Source organism: Bufo bufo, chromosome 2 (genome assembly GCF_905171765.1).
Source record: "Bufo bufo chromosome 2, aBufBuf1.1, whole genome shotgun sequence".
Taxonomy (NCBI): Eukaryota; Metazoa; Chordata; class Amphibia; order Anura; family Bufonidae; genus Bufo; species Bufo bufo.
Window position 1 is genome coordinate 165,795,499 of NC_053390.1, and position 14,633 is coordinate 165,810,131.

Here is a 14,633-nt window from a genome sequence, read left to right on the forward strand (position 1 = left end):
CAATTTCACATGCTGTTGTGCAAATGGGATAGACAACAGGTGGAAATTATAGGCAATTAGCAAGACACCCCCAATAAAGGAGTGGTTCTGCAGGTGGTTACCACAGATCACTTCTCAGTTCCTATGCTTCCTGGCTGATGTTTTGGTCACTTTTGAATGCTGGCGGTGCTTTCACTCTAGTGGTAGCATGAGACGGAGTCTACAACCCACACAAATGGCTCAGGTAGTGCAGCTTATCCAGGATGGCACATCAATGCGAACTGTGGCAAGAAGGTTTGCTGTGTCTGTCAGCGTAGTGTCCAGAGCATGGAGGCGCTACCAGGAGACAGACCAGTACATCAAGAGACGTGGAGGAGGCCGTAGGAGGGCAACAACCCAGCAGCAGGACCGCTACCTCCGCCTTTGTGCAAGGAGGAACAGGAGGAGCACTGCCAGAGCCCTGCAAAATGACCTCCAGCAGGCCACAAATGTGCATGTGTCTGCTCAAACGGTCAGAAACAGACTCCATGAGGGTGATATGAGGGCCCGACGTCCACAGGTGGGGGTTGTGCTTACAGCCCAACACCGTGCAGGACGTTTGGCATTTGCCAGAGAACATTAATATTGGCAAATTCGCCACTGGCGCCCTGTGCTCTTCACAGATGAAAGCAGGTTCACACTGAGCACATGTGACAGAGGTGACAGAGTCTTGAGACGCCGTGGAGAACGTTCTGCTGCCTGCAACATCCTCCAGCATGACCGGTTTGGCATTGGGTCAGTAATGGTGTGGGGTGGCATTTCTTTGGAGGGCCACACAGCCCTCCATGTGCTCGCCAGAGGTAGCCTGACTGCCATTAGGTACCGAGATGAGATCCTCAGACCCCTTGTGAGACCATATGCTGGTGCGGTTAGCCCTGGGTTCCTCCTAATGCAAGACAATGCTAGACCTCATGTGGCTGGAGTGTGTCAGCAGTTCCTGCAAGACGAAGGCATTGATGCTATGGACTGGCCTGCCCGTTCCCCAGACCTGAATCCAATTGAGCACAACTGGGACATCATGTCTCGCTCTATCCACCAACGTCACGTTGCACCACAGACTGTCCAGGAGTTGGCAGATGCTTTAGTCCAGGTCTGGGAGGAGATCCCTCAGGAGACCGTCCGCCACCTCATCAGGAGCATGCACAGGCATTGTAGGGAGGTCATACAGGCACGTGGAGGCCACACACACTACTGAGCCTCATTTTGACTTGTTTTAAGGACATTACATCAAAGTTGGATCAGCCTGTAGTGTGTTTTTCCACTTTAATTTTGAGTGTGACTCCAAATCCAGACCTCCATGGGTTGAAAAATTTGATTTCCATTTTTTTATTTTTGTGCGATTTTGTTGTCAACACATTCAACCATGTAAAGAACAAAGTATTTCAGAAGAATATTTAATTAATTCAGATCTAGGATGTGTTATTTTTGTGTTCCCTTTATTTTTTTGAGCAGTGTATATCTGTAAGGCCTTGGAATTATCCCTTTTAATGCTACCTTAACCCCTTAAAGACCGAGCCTATTTTCATTTTTGAATTAGATTTTTCCTCCCCATGTTCCAATAGCCATAACTTCTTTAATTTTTCTGTTAACATTTGCAGGACAAGATGTATTTTTTAATGGCACAACTTAATGTCTTGTATTGGAAAACGGGGGGAAAAAATTATTTGTGGGATAAAATTGCCCAAAATTTTTTATCATGGTTTTTGGGGTTTTGACATCACAGCGTTCACTGTGCGCTAAGAATGACATGGCGTCCTTATTCTGCAAACCAATACGATTACGGCAATACCAAACTTGTATAGTTTTGCCTGCTGCTGATGGCGCCGGTTGCCTAGTCTGTGAGCTCAGTCTACAGCACAGGAAAACGGCTAACCTCAGCTACCCTAGCACCTATATTTCATGAAGGATATTGTACCTAACAAAAGTCCACCAATGGGGCGAGAAAGAAAGCGCCAGGCCCCGGCAAAACTCACAGAGTTCTGTCACAAACCTGCGTCAGAGAGCGGGAGCCCGAAGCTGATGCCATCACCATCTTGCTCGGTCTCTCCTGCTTCCTCCCCGGGGGGACTATTGCAGAACCAACACAGACATCCGGAGGCCCTCATATGCTCACAGAAAACTTACTGATAAGCATGCTGGAGTCGCTGCGTATGTCTTTAAATGCACATCTCGCCTAGAAGGCAAGATGGCGGAACCGACTGCTTCCCACTACTCACTAATAGACGCCAACGAAGCCCTCAAGGAGGAGGTTGGAAAGCTAGCAGCCAAACTGCACGACATGGAAGACCGTAATCGGCACAATAATGTACGCCTTAGAGGGGTGCCTCAATCGGTGGGTGCAGATGAACTAGGCTCCGTTCTTAAAAACCTCCTTAGGGATGCCATACCAGGCCTGTCGGAGTTGGACATGACTATAGACAGAATCCATCGGATCCCCAAGACAGCAGGATTAGACCCTACTACTAACGATGGACTACGGATTCATTTTTTTCATGTTAAAGAAGCTTTTCTGAGAGCTCTAAGGAAGAACTCCCAACTTTCAGACCTATATACAGGCATAACAGTGTTCCATGACCTATCAGCGGCAACTTTGGCTAAAAGAAGGGAATTCACTCCCATAACCAGAATACTAAGAGAGAAGCAAATTTGCCATTGGTGGGGACTCCCAGTAAAGCTTTTGATATTACAAAATGGCGCTCTGCACGTGTGCAACTCCCCAAAGGCGGTTGCACAGAATATGAGATCTTTGGGCCTACTGCCGGAGGATGCATCGCTGACTGGCCAGACACATCGCAGACAAGACAGGATTCCCTTGGAGCAGACCCTGGCTTGAGCTGGACTAATTTGTCTTATACGGTGCTGTAAGGCATGACTTGCTCCTCTGCACCCTTTTCCACCCTACTCCCCGTCATTGCGGCCGGTTTTCTGCTGTATTATACAGCCAGCACCCACCGCGTATGAAGCAGGCAGGTTCTGGCTGCTGCATGGGACATCACCTATGCAGTCAGAAGATGGTGTCCCCTTAACAGTGACCTCCACAGAGCTCCGTTCCCTTAAAATGTGACCTCCACAACACCCCACCCCTTAACACTGAACTCCACAGCGGACCGTCCGCTTAACAGTGACCTCCACAGCAGCCCGCCCCCTTTAACAGTGACCTCCACAGCAGCCCGCCCCCTTTAACAGTGACCTCCACAGCAGCTCGTCGATTAAAAGTGACCTCAACAGCAGACCGCCCCTTTAAAAGTGACCTCCACAGCAGCCCGCCCCTTTAAGAGTGACCTCCACAGTACCCCATCTCCTTAAAAGTGATTTCCACAACACACCGTCCCCTTAACAGCATTCTGCCCCTTAACACTGACCTCCATAGCGGACTGTCCCCTTAACTGTGACCTCCACAGCAGCCTGCCCCTAGGGTGGCCAGAGGTCCGGTTTTAGGCCGGACAGTTCGGCTTTCAGACTCCTTGTCCTCCGTTCGGCGCAGGGCCTGGACAGACACAGGGATATCCTTTTGAACAGCTCACTCTCAGACAGTAGCACTGTGCTGTATGAGTGTGAGCTGCAGGTAGAAAGTCGCCCTCCCTCCCACCCCTGCAGCTGACAAAAGTTGATTTTTACCTTCATTTTTTTCAATCCCCGTTGGCTGCGGAGTGGGAGGGGTGTGGTCTAACAAGATCGAGGGCGTGGCTTAGTGGGACCTGGGGGCGGGGGTTTTAAGTCTGTCTTTTGAGGGTGGCCCTAAACTGTGACCTTCACAGCACTCTGTTCCCTTAATAGTGTCATCCACAGCACCCTGCCCCTTTAAAGCTGACCTACAGCAGTGAAGAAAAATGGCTGGGTTGTTATGGAAACCTGGAGTAAAACTGTGTGCATGTGGAGACTAAGGGCCTGCGAGCTTCTATTGGCTGATAAGGGTCATGTGACCAGGCTTCTTTTGGCTAATACATTTTTTGGGAATATCTCAGGAACGGTACGTGCTAGAGAGCCGAGACCCGGTCTAAAATCTTCCCGGACACCAGTGTGCCATACTTCGTGATTGTAAATGCAACGGTGTAGATTCCGTTAGCGGACATACACACACACACACCTTTATATATTAGATAATGATGTGGCAGAGATGTGTGTAAGGCATTTGTTCGCTGAAGAGCTGTGTTTTTGTGCATCTACTGTGCATGCAACATGGAATAAAAATGCTGTATTGTACTACACTTAACTGAGTGTTTTATACTGACAGTTGGCTGGGCCTCGAAGGCCTCCATAGCTGGCAGGCTCCGAGGCTGTCATAGCAGTGGCATAGCGGGGAGCTGATAGGGCGAGAGAAAAACCCTCCCCTCTGCAAACCCCTTAGATGCATCTATGAGGTTAGTCCACCAGCATCAGAGTTTTCACTAATGCCGGTGGATTCGGCAGGGATCCTGTTCTTGGCGACAGCCGAGCCTGTCAATGATCAAGTGACCATAGCTTCTGTGCCTGCTCGATACCGCACGTGTCAGGAACCCACTTCCCACTGCATCGTACATGTATGGCGCATGTTGGGATGGGGTTAAAAAACTATTTTTTTCTTTTTTTTACTTTTTAACTGTATTTTAAGCCTGCCCTTAGGTACTTAAAGGGGTTGTTTCAGTTCAATAAACATTTGGGCAACCTCTGTACATGTGGTAAAATAACAAGAGTCAATACCTTCCCTTTTCTCCTCTGTGCTGCACTCAGGTCCTCCCCGCTGCAGTCAATCATTGACCTCAGAAGCGCAGCACAGCAATGGAAGCAGTGGGGAGAAAAGGGGCGAGTATGGTTTCTTTTAACCCAATTACACGTGCTGTCTGAATTATTATTTTTTTAAGCTCAGACAACCCCTTTAAATATGCAATTATCAGATAGCTTATAGCATAGACTACAATGGTTTACCATAGCAGCCTATGTGAAAATTGCTATTTTCCTACAGGAATACAGAAACTTTACTATGTCAGGTCTAGAAGTCTTCAAGAGTCTCCTGGCTGCTATAGTAACAAAACGACTTCTGCCATCTTGTTGCAGGTAAGCCGTTCAGGCACTGGAAGCAGCCAACAAACTCTCAGATGTGAGGGGTTAAAGAGGACCTTTCATGGGTCCAGACATTATGAAATAACTAGCAGGATATGTGGGGCACTGTGCAGGGATGTAATATTGCTTACTAGTTTTTCTGGGCGGCGATCTGTTCGCCCGCTGTGCCCCCCTGGGCGCCTCCTTCTCCCTGGCTGTAGCGTGGTCCAATCACAGCGGAGAGCGTCACAGCCAGGGAAAAGGTGAGGTTTTTTTTTCTCTCTGGCTGTGACGCTCTCCGCTGTGATTGGACCACACTACAGCCAGGGAGAAGGACACACCCATTGAGAAACAGACCAGTCTCCTCCTCCCTGTACCGATGCTATTCATTAGCATACCAGCTGGGAAAACTGCAGGCAATATCCAGACAAACTAGTAAGCAAGATTACATCCCTGCACAGTGCCCTACATATCCTGCCAGTTATTTTATAATGTCTGGACCCATGAAAGGTCCTCTTTAGATGTCCATGATTGGAGTATTCTGTGGTTCCTGCTCAGCTCCTGAGGGAGCGTCAACTTTACAGACAAACCCCCCCCCCAAAAAAAGGAGGGAAATAGAAATAAGGTAATGAGGATGAATGATGCTTCACCTCTCTTGCAGCGCAGTCGTGAGGGGCTTCTTCTTTATTCACTTTTCCCTTTGGAAAACCCCAACCAGATTTTGCTAAATAACCTTGGACAAGAAGCACCTGAAAAAATAAATAAAAAGGGAGTTAAAGCGGACCTGTCATGTTTTTCTTTTTTAGATAAATACCTTTACTTGCGGGGTACACCGCGCTGATGCTGCCACCCTGCCTGGCTCCTACGCTCCACTGTGCCCGCCGCTCAATATGTTAATACTGAGCATCGGTACAAGGAGGAGGAGACGCCAGGGTTTCTCAGAAACCTTCTCCCTGGCTGTGACGCTCTCCGCTGTCATTGGATCGCTGCACAGCCCGGGAGAAGGAGACACCCATTAAGAAACCCAGGCAGGGTGGCAGCATCAGCGGGGGTACACCTCAAGTTAAGGTATTTATCTAGAATTAAAAAAAACATGAAAGGTCCGCTTTAATCCGAGATCACAATCCATGATGAAATACACCACATGTAAACATGGCCTTAAAGTGTAATTGCAATTTTTATTTTTTTATAAATCTGTAGGGACACCGATTTTTTATGTTTTTGCAATATTCATTATTATTGAGTTTTGTGAACGTTCATTAAAAAAATAAAAATACACACCTTGAAAGTATCCACTTATAAAGGGGTGCCCGCACAGTGTCTGTACATGGATTCTGCATGCGGATTACTCAAGTCCCCTCCTAGCTCCTCCGACATCATTCTGAGGCCGCACTGTAATCGTGCGCATGCGTGTTTACTTGTCACCTCAGAGCCCGTACGGTCTCCCATCACTGTGCTGGCAACAGCCTCATGGAAATAAAGTGTGCATAAAGCGGGCGCATGCGCAGTGACAAGTGCTGGGCTCACTCGGAATGGCCACTGACAGTTAGGACAGCACCTCGGGCACAGGTTATTTGTATATTTGTTTTTTTAATATAGCTTTCATTAGTTAAATACTGGTATATTTCTGACATGCTATAGGAGACCTCCACTCCTCCAGTAACATGTCTATGTGTGTAATCTTGCTGACAGAATCCCTTTAAATAGCCCTGCCAGTACTTATCACTTACATTTTCAAGTGACTCATCCAGAATAATGGCACCATAGGTGGGTACTCCCATCTTATATTCCTTCCATTCATCCAAGACCCTTTGTACATCTTCACCATTGGGAAGTAAAAACGGGCAATGCTGGAAAAGTGCAAGGATTGTAAAGGAGAATACGGGAAAGTCATTGAGACGATAATACTACTAAATATAGCGGTGGTCAGGCTAAAGGAGTGCAGTACTGTGCCCGTCACAGGTCACTGAAGTTATTGCGAGTGTCCATCCAGAAGATAGATAGATGATATAATTTCTACAGGGCACAACTCACCGGTGACACAAGAGGATGGAGTTACCTTCAAGCCGCTGCCTACACTGAACCAACCTCCTCATCTGAATCTTCCCACCCCTGCCAATTGGTGGTAAGAGTTAGTGGCCTTTTCTTAGATAAATGAGGTCTTGTTCACCAGTCACATGGTCTAGGCGCCAATCAGTCCCATTCAAGTGGGCTGCAATACCAAGCAGTGCACAATACAACGTACGGCACTGCACTGGGTACGCTATGAGGAGGCTGCGACACTCTTCAAACAGCTGATGAGCAGGGGTTCTAGGAGTCAGATATTGATGACTTATCCTGAGGACGGGCCATCGGTATCACAATCCCAGACAACCCCTTTAACCCCTTAGTGACCACCCATACGCCTTTTTACGGCGGTTACTAAGGGGCCTTAGGCTGGGCCAGCGCTTTTTTACGTGCAGCGGAGACCTGGCTCTCACATGAGAGCTGCAGCCCTGCTCTAACAGCCCAGACCGGCAGGAGAGCCGATCCGGGCTGTTTAAAGGGAACCTGTCACCGGGATTTTGGGTATAGAGCTGAGGACATGGGTTGCTAGATGGCCGCTAGCACATCCGCAATACCTAGTGCCCATAGCATTGTGTGCATTTATTGTGTAAAAAAAAAAAATGATTTGATACATATGCAAATTAACCCGAGATGAGTCCTGTACGTGACTCATCTCAGGGACAGGACTCATCTCACTTTAATTTGCATATGTATCAAATCGTTTTTTTTACACAATAAAAGCACACAGAGCTATAGGGACTGGGTATTGCGGATGTGCTAGCGGCCATCTAGCAACCCATGTCCTCAGCTCTACAGGGAGTGCAGAATTATTAGGCAAGTTGTATTTTTGAGGATTAATTTTATTATTGAACAACAACCATGTTCTCAATGAACCCAAAAAACTCATTAATATCAAAGCTGAATATTTTTGGAAGTAGTTTTTAGTTTGTTTTTAGTTTTAGCTATTTTAGGGGGATATCTGTGTGTGCAGGTGACTATTACTGTGCATAATTATTAGGAAACTTAACAAAAAACAAATATATACCCATTTCAATTATTAATTTTTACCAGTGAAACCAATATAACATCTCAACATTCAGAAATATACAATTCTGAGATTCAAAAACAAAACAAAAACAAATCAGTGACCAATATAGCCACCTTTCTTTGCAAGGACACTCAAAAGCCTGTCATCCATGGATTCTGTCAGTGTTTTGATCTGTTCACCATCAACATTGCGTGCAGCAGCAACCACAGCCTCCCAGACACTGTTCAGAGAGGTGTACTGTTTTCCCTCCTTGTAAATCTCACATTTGATGATGGACCACAGGTTCTCAATGGGGTTCAGATCAGGTGAACAAGGAGGCCATGTCATTAGATTTTCTTCTTTTATACCCTTTCTTGCCAGCCACGCTGTGGAGTACTTGGACGCGTGTGATGGAGCATTGTCCTGCATGAAAATCATGTCTACTTGAAGGATGCAGACTTCTTCCTGTACCACTGCTTGAAGAAGGGGTCTTCCAGAAACTGGCAGTAGGACTGGGAGTTGAGCTTGACTCCATCCTCAACCCGAAAAGGCCCCACAAGCTTATCTTTGATGATACCAGCCCAAACCAGTACTCCACCTCCACCTTGCTGGCGTCTGAGTCGGACTGGAGCTCTCTGCCCTTTACCAATCCAGCCACGGGCCCATCCATCTGGCCCATCAAGACTCACTCTCATTTCATCAGTCCATAAAACCTTAGAAAAATCAGTCTTGAGATATTTCTTGGCCCAGTCTTGACGTTTCAGCTTGTGTGTCTTGTTCAGTGGTGGTCGTCTTTCAGCCTTTCTTACCTTGGCCATGTCTCTGAGTATTGCACACCTTGTGCTTTTGGGCACTCCAGTGATGTTGCAGCTCTGAAATATGGCCAAACTGGTGGCAAGTGGCATCTTGGCAGCTGCACGCTTGACTTTTCTCAGTTCATGGGCAGTTATTTTGCGCCTTGGTTTTTCCACACGCTTCTTGCGACCCTGTTGACTATTTTGAATGAAACGCTTGATTGTTCGATGATCACGCTTCAGAAGCTTTGCAATTTTAAGAGTGCTGCATCCCTCTGCAAGATATCTCACTATTTTTGACTTTTCTGAGCCTGTCAAGTCCTTCTTTTGACCCATTTTGCCAAAGGAAAGGAAGTTGCCTAATAATTATGCACACCTGATATAGGGTGTTGATGTCATTAGACCACACCCCTTCTCATTACAGAGATGCACATCACCTAATATGCTTAATTGGTAGTAGGCTTTCGAGCCTATACAGCTTGGAGTAAGACAACATGCATAAAGAGGATGATGTGGTCAAAATACTCATTTGCCTAATAATTCTGTACAGGGTGTATACCCAAAATCCAGGTGACAGGTTCCCTTTAACACTACATGCTACGGGCAATGGTGCCCGCCGCATGTAAAGTGCTGACAGAGGAAGCGGACTCCCTCTGTCTTCCATCGGCACCCCGCAAATGCGATAACGGGGTGCCGATGTGTGTCTCTGGCGCAGCCTGCTGGAATATGTAAGAATAGCACTCACATTAAAATGCAATGCACTATAGGGATAATGCATTGCATTTTAAAATCAATCAAAAAGCTGTATGTTATAGTCCCCTTGTGGGACTATTAAGTGGTAAAAAAAAATAAAAAAAATCCCATAAGAGAAATTAAGCTTTTTTTTTCCATTGGAAATACGCTTTTCAATTAAATAAAATTGCAGAATTGTTAATTTATTCTTAGTTGCACCGAAAAAACTTAATAAAAAGCGATCAAAAAGCGCCATTTACTCCAAAATGATACCAATAAAAAATACAAGTCGCCCCGCAAAATAGGGGTTTTATTGCAAAAAAGTTGTAAAACGGGGGGAAAAAAAACTATATGTATTTGGTATCACTGTAATCGTACTGACCCAGAGATTAAAGATATTATGTGAGGGTACTTTCACACTAGCGGCAGAGGAATCCGGCAGGCAGTTCCGTCGCCGGAACTGCCTGCCGGATCCTTCAAAACGAATGCCAACTGATGGCATTTTAAGACTGATCAGGAAAAATGTATCCGGCATTTATTTTTTTTCGGTCTGTGCATGTGCAGACCGGAAGGACAGATCCGGCATTCCGGTATTTTGAATGCCGGATCCGGCACTAATACATTCCTATGTAAAAAAAAAAAAAAAAAAGACGGATCCGGCATTCAGGCAAGTGTTCAGTTTTTTGGGCCGGAGACAAAACTGCAGCATGCTGCGGAATTATCTCCGTCCTGAACAGTCAAAAAGACTGAACTGAAGACATCCTGAACGGATTGCTCTCCATTCAGAATGCATGGGGATAAAACTGATCAGTTCTTTTCCGGTATAGCGCCCCTAGGACGGAACTCAAAGCCGGAAAAAAAAAAAAACAACTAGTGCGAAAGTACCCTTATTTATACCAAAAAATAAACGCCGGAAAATTTATAATGTAAAAACTAAGTGGCAGTATTGCTCCCTCCCAGAAAGAGTTAATAAGTTATGTGTACCCCAAAATGGCGCCATTAAAAACTACAACTTGTCCCACAAAAAACAAGCCCTCATAAAGCTATATAGACGGAAAAATAAAAAAAGTTATAGCTCTTGGAAAGCGACGATGAAAAAAGGAAGAAAAAACGCTTGGTCAGTAAGGCCCAAAACAGGCTGGTCACTAAAGGGTTAAAAAAGGGGTTGTCTCATAAAGACAACCCCTATCTGTAAGGCCTACTTAAAGGGGTTGTCCGAGTTATGGAAGAAAAAAAAAGATATAGCACTGTAAATCTGGTGGTCAGTGATATATAACTAAGCTAAGCAAGTTTTAGGCAAAAAAAATATCTATTTCCTCATTTCCCTGGTTCTCTTCTGGTCCTTTGTTTACTTGCAATAAAAAAAAAAATCTCTGTCCTTCCCCTGCACTGCTAAGGGAGTGGCTACAAGTGCTGCCCTGAGTGACATATCTGCCTCCTGGGAGACTCTGCAGCATGTTGTATGTGTAGAACTACAAGTCCCAGCTGTATAATGACACTGCTAAGGGAGTGAATACAAGTGCTGCCCTGAGTGACATGTCTGCCTGCTGGGAGACTCAGCAGCAGGTTGTATGTGTAGAACTACAAGTCCTAGCTGTACAATGACACTGCTGATACACACAGGATCTTCCCCCTACCTGTAATGCTCTGCAGAACCTCTTTCAATTCCTGTGCCCAGCATTCGTCTCCTCACTGCCTGCAGCTACACAGTAAACACTTCAGCCCTGACTCTGTGCAGCTGAAGGGGTTAAGAATCCTAGGAGAGAGCAATAAGCAGCAGCTGGCAGTGCAGGGGGGCGTGGCCAGCACAGTGACCTCTCTTGTACAGATCTCTCAGGCTTGTGCAGGAACATTATTAGAGCAGGGAGAGGAGCTGACATCACAGGTCATGTGACCCTCAGTGAAATCTGAGAAACCAGCCACTGGAGATAAAGTGAGTTAATTGGAAAGCTGTTACATTTGCCCAGTTAGAAACATAGTAAGAATTAAAAAAAATAACTCGGACAACCCCTTTAAGACATATGGATGCCATAAAGAGAGCGTCAGCCACATGAGGGGTCATATAATCTGAGTGGCTCAGCACTAGTGAACCTGCCCACCCATGCATTACACTGTCAGCTATTCATATGAATGGCTGGTATGTAATTCTACATTACTGTATCGCCAGATGTGGCTATAGAAGCAATACTCGCAGATGATGCTGAACTGTTTCTGTTGTGGTTTTTCCTGTAGAAAAATGTTACACGGAATGAAATTTAGGAAAACGTTCTATTCAAACTTTATGGTGTCTGTCTTCCTTTGACGTCAAGATACCATGCAGCACCATGACTCTGTGATGGTCCACAAGGGACGTTCTAGGCACAAGAAATGGATAAATTCACTGACAAATAATTAGTGGTTTACGTTCCACCAAAGGAACGTTGTGAAGGAAACAGTAAAACTACGTCTTTAGGGTCCACTCTCACCTCCATATGTGTTTTGCGGATCCGCAAAACACAGACACCGGCAATGTGTGTTCCGCATTTTGGGGACCGCACATCGCCGGCACTATAATAGAAAATGCCTAATCTTGTCCTCAATTGCGGACAAGAACAGGACATGTTCTATTTTTTTTTCAGGAACAGAATTGCAGACCCGAAAGTGCAGATCCGCATTTCCGGACAGCACATAGTGCGGCCCCATAGAAATAAATGGGTCCGCAATTCCGTTCCGCAAAATGCAGGATAGAATTGCGGACGTGTGAATGGAGCCTTATTAAAACTTGATTAAAATGTGAACAGGAGGGAAAACGCTTACCCAATATAAAAACCTCCCAATTGACAAACCGTGTCATACTGTTGTGGGATGTATTCGTGGACCAACACACAGTTGTAGTTGGTTCCACTTACGTGGTTTCCCAAATTGACTTGTGTGCACACCTGAGCGACAGGGCAGGCTGGGTTTTCCACAGTCGCATTAGACCAGCTGGTGCCGTGTTATATGCCGCCTGTATTGGTGTGGACATATGTTTGTCATTTGGGAGGTTTTTCTATTAGGTAAGAGTTTTCCCTCCTGTTCACATTCTAATCGAGTTTCAATAAAGACGTAGTTTTACTATTTCCTTCATAACGTTCCTTTGGTCAGTGAATGACAAGGAATGGATGTACTAAATCAGGGAGGCTCAACCCGCGGCCCTCCAGCCGTTGCAAAACTATAACTCCCAGCATGGCCTAATAGCTGTAGGCTGTGCAGGCATGCAGGGAATTGTAGTTTTCCAACAGCTGGAGGGCCGCGGGTTGGCCATCCCTGTACTAAATCAAGGAGCATACAATGAAAAAGGATATCTGCTTTAGCAAAGTCCCTTATCCCACACTGAGGCAGGCCTGGAAAGTTCTGCATGCAGAAGTCCAAGTAAAACCAGTGGGCCAGTTCAATCTGGAAGCATACTCTGATGGCGTTATCTCGTTCCTCACTGGGAATGTGTAAGATAAATCGGCTGTAAAAGAAATAGGCCATTAATGGTATAATGGTGGATTAAAATGTCACATCCAAAGAACAATATCCCCTAAGAGTACATTCACACAGGAGATATTTTTGACAGAAAAAAAACATTGCAGATTTGCAGCTGTACATGACATGGAATCACATGTATGGTTAGCCGCATTCAGTGGGGGCTCATTCTCCTGGGGCCTGCAAGAGTTCTGTATTTTGCACGACATAGATTTCAAATCTATGCCTGAACAATGGCACGGTTCCCATTGAAGATGATGGGAAATGGAATATCTGCCAAATTCTGCATGGAAAATCTGTCATGTGCACTGCACATACCCCAATATTAAAGGGCATCTGTCAGCAGATTTGTACCTATGACACTGGCCGACCTGTTAGATGTGCACTTGGCAGCTGAAGGCATCTGTGTTGGTCCCATGTTCATATGCGCCCGCATTGCTGAGAAAAATTATGTTTTAATATATGCAAATTAGCCTCTAGGATCAACGGGGGCGTTGCCGTTACACCTAGAGGCTCTGCTCTCTCTGCAACTGCCGCCCTCTGCACTTTGACAGGGCCAGGTGTGATGACATTTTCACTACCTCACCATGTCAATCAAAATGCAGGAGGTGTGGCAGTTGCAGAGAAAGCAGAGCCTCTATGTGTAATGACAACGCCCCCGTTGCTCCTAACGGCTAATTTGCATATAACAAAACATCATTTTTCTCAGCAATGCGGACACATATGAACATGGGACCAACACAGATGCCTTCAGCTGCCAAGTGCACATGTAACAGGTCAGTGTCATAGGTACAAATCTGCTGACAGATGGCCTTTAAAAGTTCTTCACATTCTTTCTTATACCCATTTTTAGGAAATTTTTAGCTTCAACAAACTCAACAACTGCAAAGTCCGGCTAACAAAGCAAACTTGCCATTCAGGAGTCTGGGGAAGTTGGGGACAAATCTAATAACAGACATAAAAATATACAATTTAATGAGGGAAAAAAGAAAGAAAATGCAATAATACAATAATAAAACAGGATGTATCAAAACCAGAGATTTAAGAGGGTTGTCTGCCTCTTACTACTGATGACCTATCCTCAGGATAGGTCATCAATATCAGATTGGAGGGGGTTAAATAGAGAAGGCATCGCTCATATGAGCTGTGACAAATACCGTACTTCGACTGACGTCGGACGTCAAATACGTAGAGCCAGCGAGATACGGTATGGTCATGGGTACCAAGACGTGACGTTACACCCTCCTGGGAGTACGTAAGATCCACTTGGAGCAGTTTACACAGACACCTCCTGTCCACGCGGGCACAGAGAGGCAACAAGCTGAGAGAGCCTTTTCACTGCCCAGTGAAACAGCGCGTTCAGGCTGGGTATACTGCCACCAGTTTCTTGTTTGATATAAACTCTGTGCGCTAACAGGATTATACAGGGTAAGAAACCAACCCGCGGTAGTGTATAACTATGCCGAAACACGAACGTGGGGATTCGTGATCGAGATAGAAAAGCAGCA

The 14,633-nt window shown here is 45.8% G+C and overlaps 1 protein-coding gene across 1 annotated transcript in view; it reads right to left on the minus strand.

Moving 5' to 3' along the window:
* Positions 1-14,633, minus strand: part of DCP2 (decapping mRNA 2) — a 46,968-nt gene that overhangs the window by 20,482 nt on the left and 11,853 nt on the right. The window contains exons 4-6 of the mRNA XM_040419652.1: positions 12,960-13,120; positions 6,768-6,895; positions 5,688-5,786 (exon numbers count right to left, since the gene is read on the minus strand). Of these exons, the coding sequence (XP_040275586.1) occupies positions 5,688-5,786; positions 6,768-6,895; positions 12,960-13,120 (388 nt within the window). The remainder of the gene's footprint in view (positions 1-5,687; positions 5,787-6,767; positions 6,896-12,959; positions 13,121-14,633) is intronic.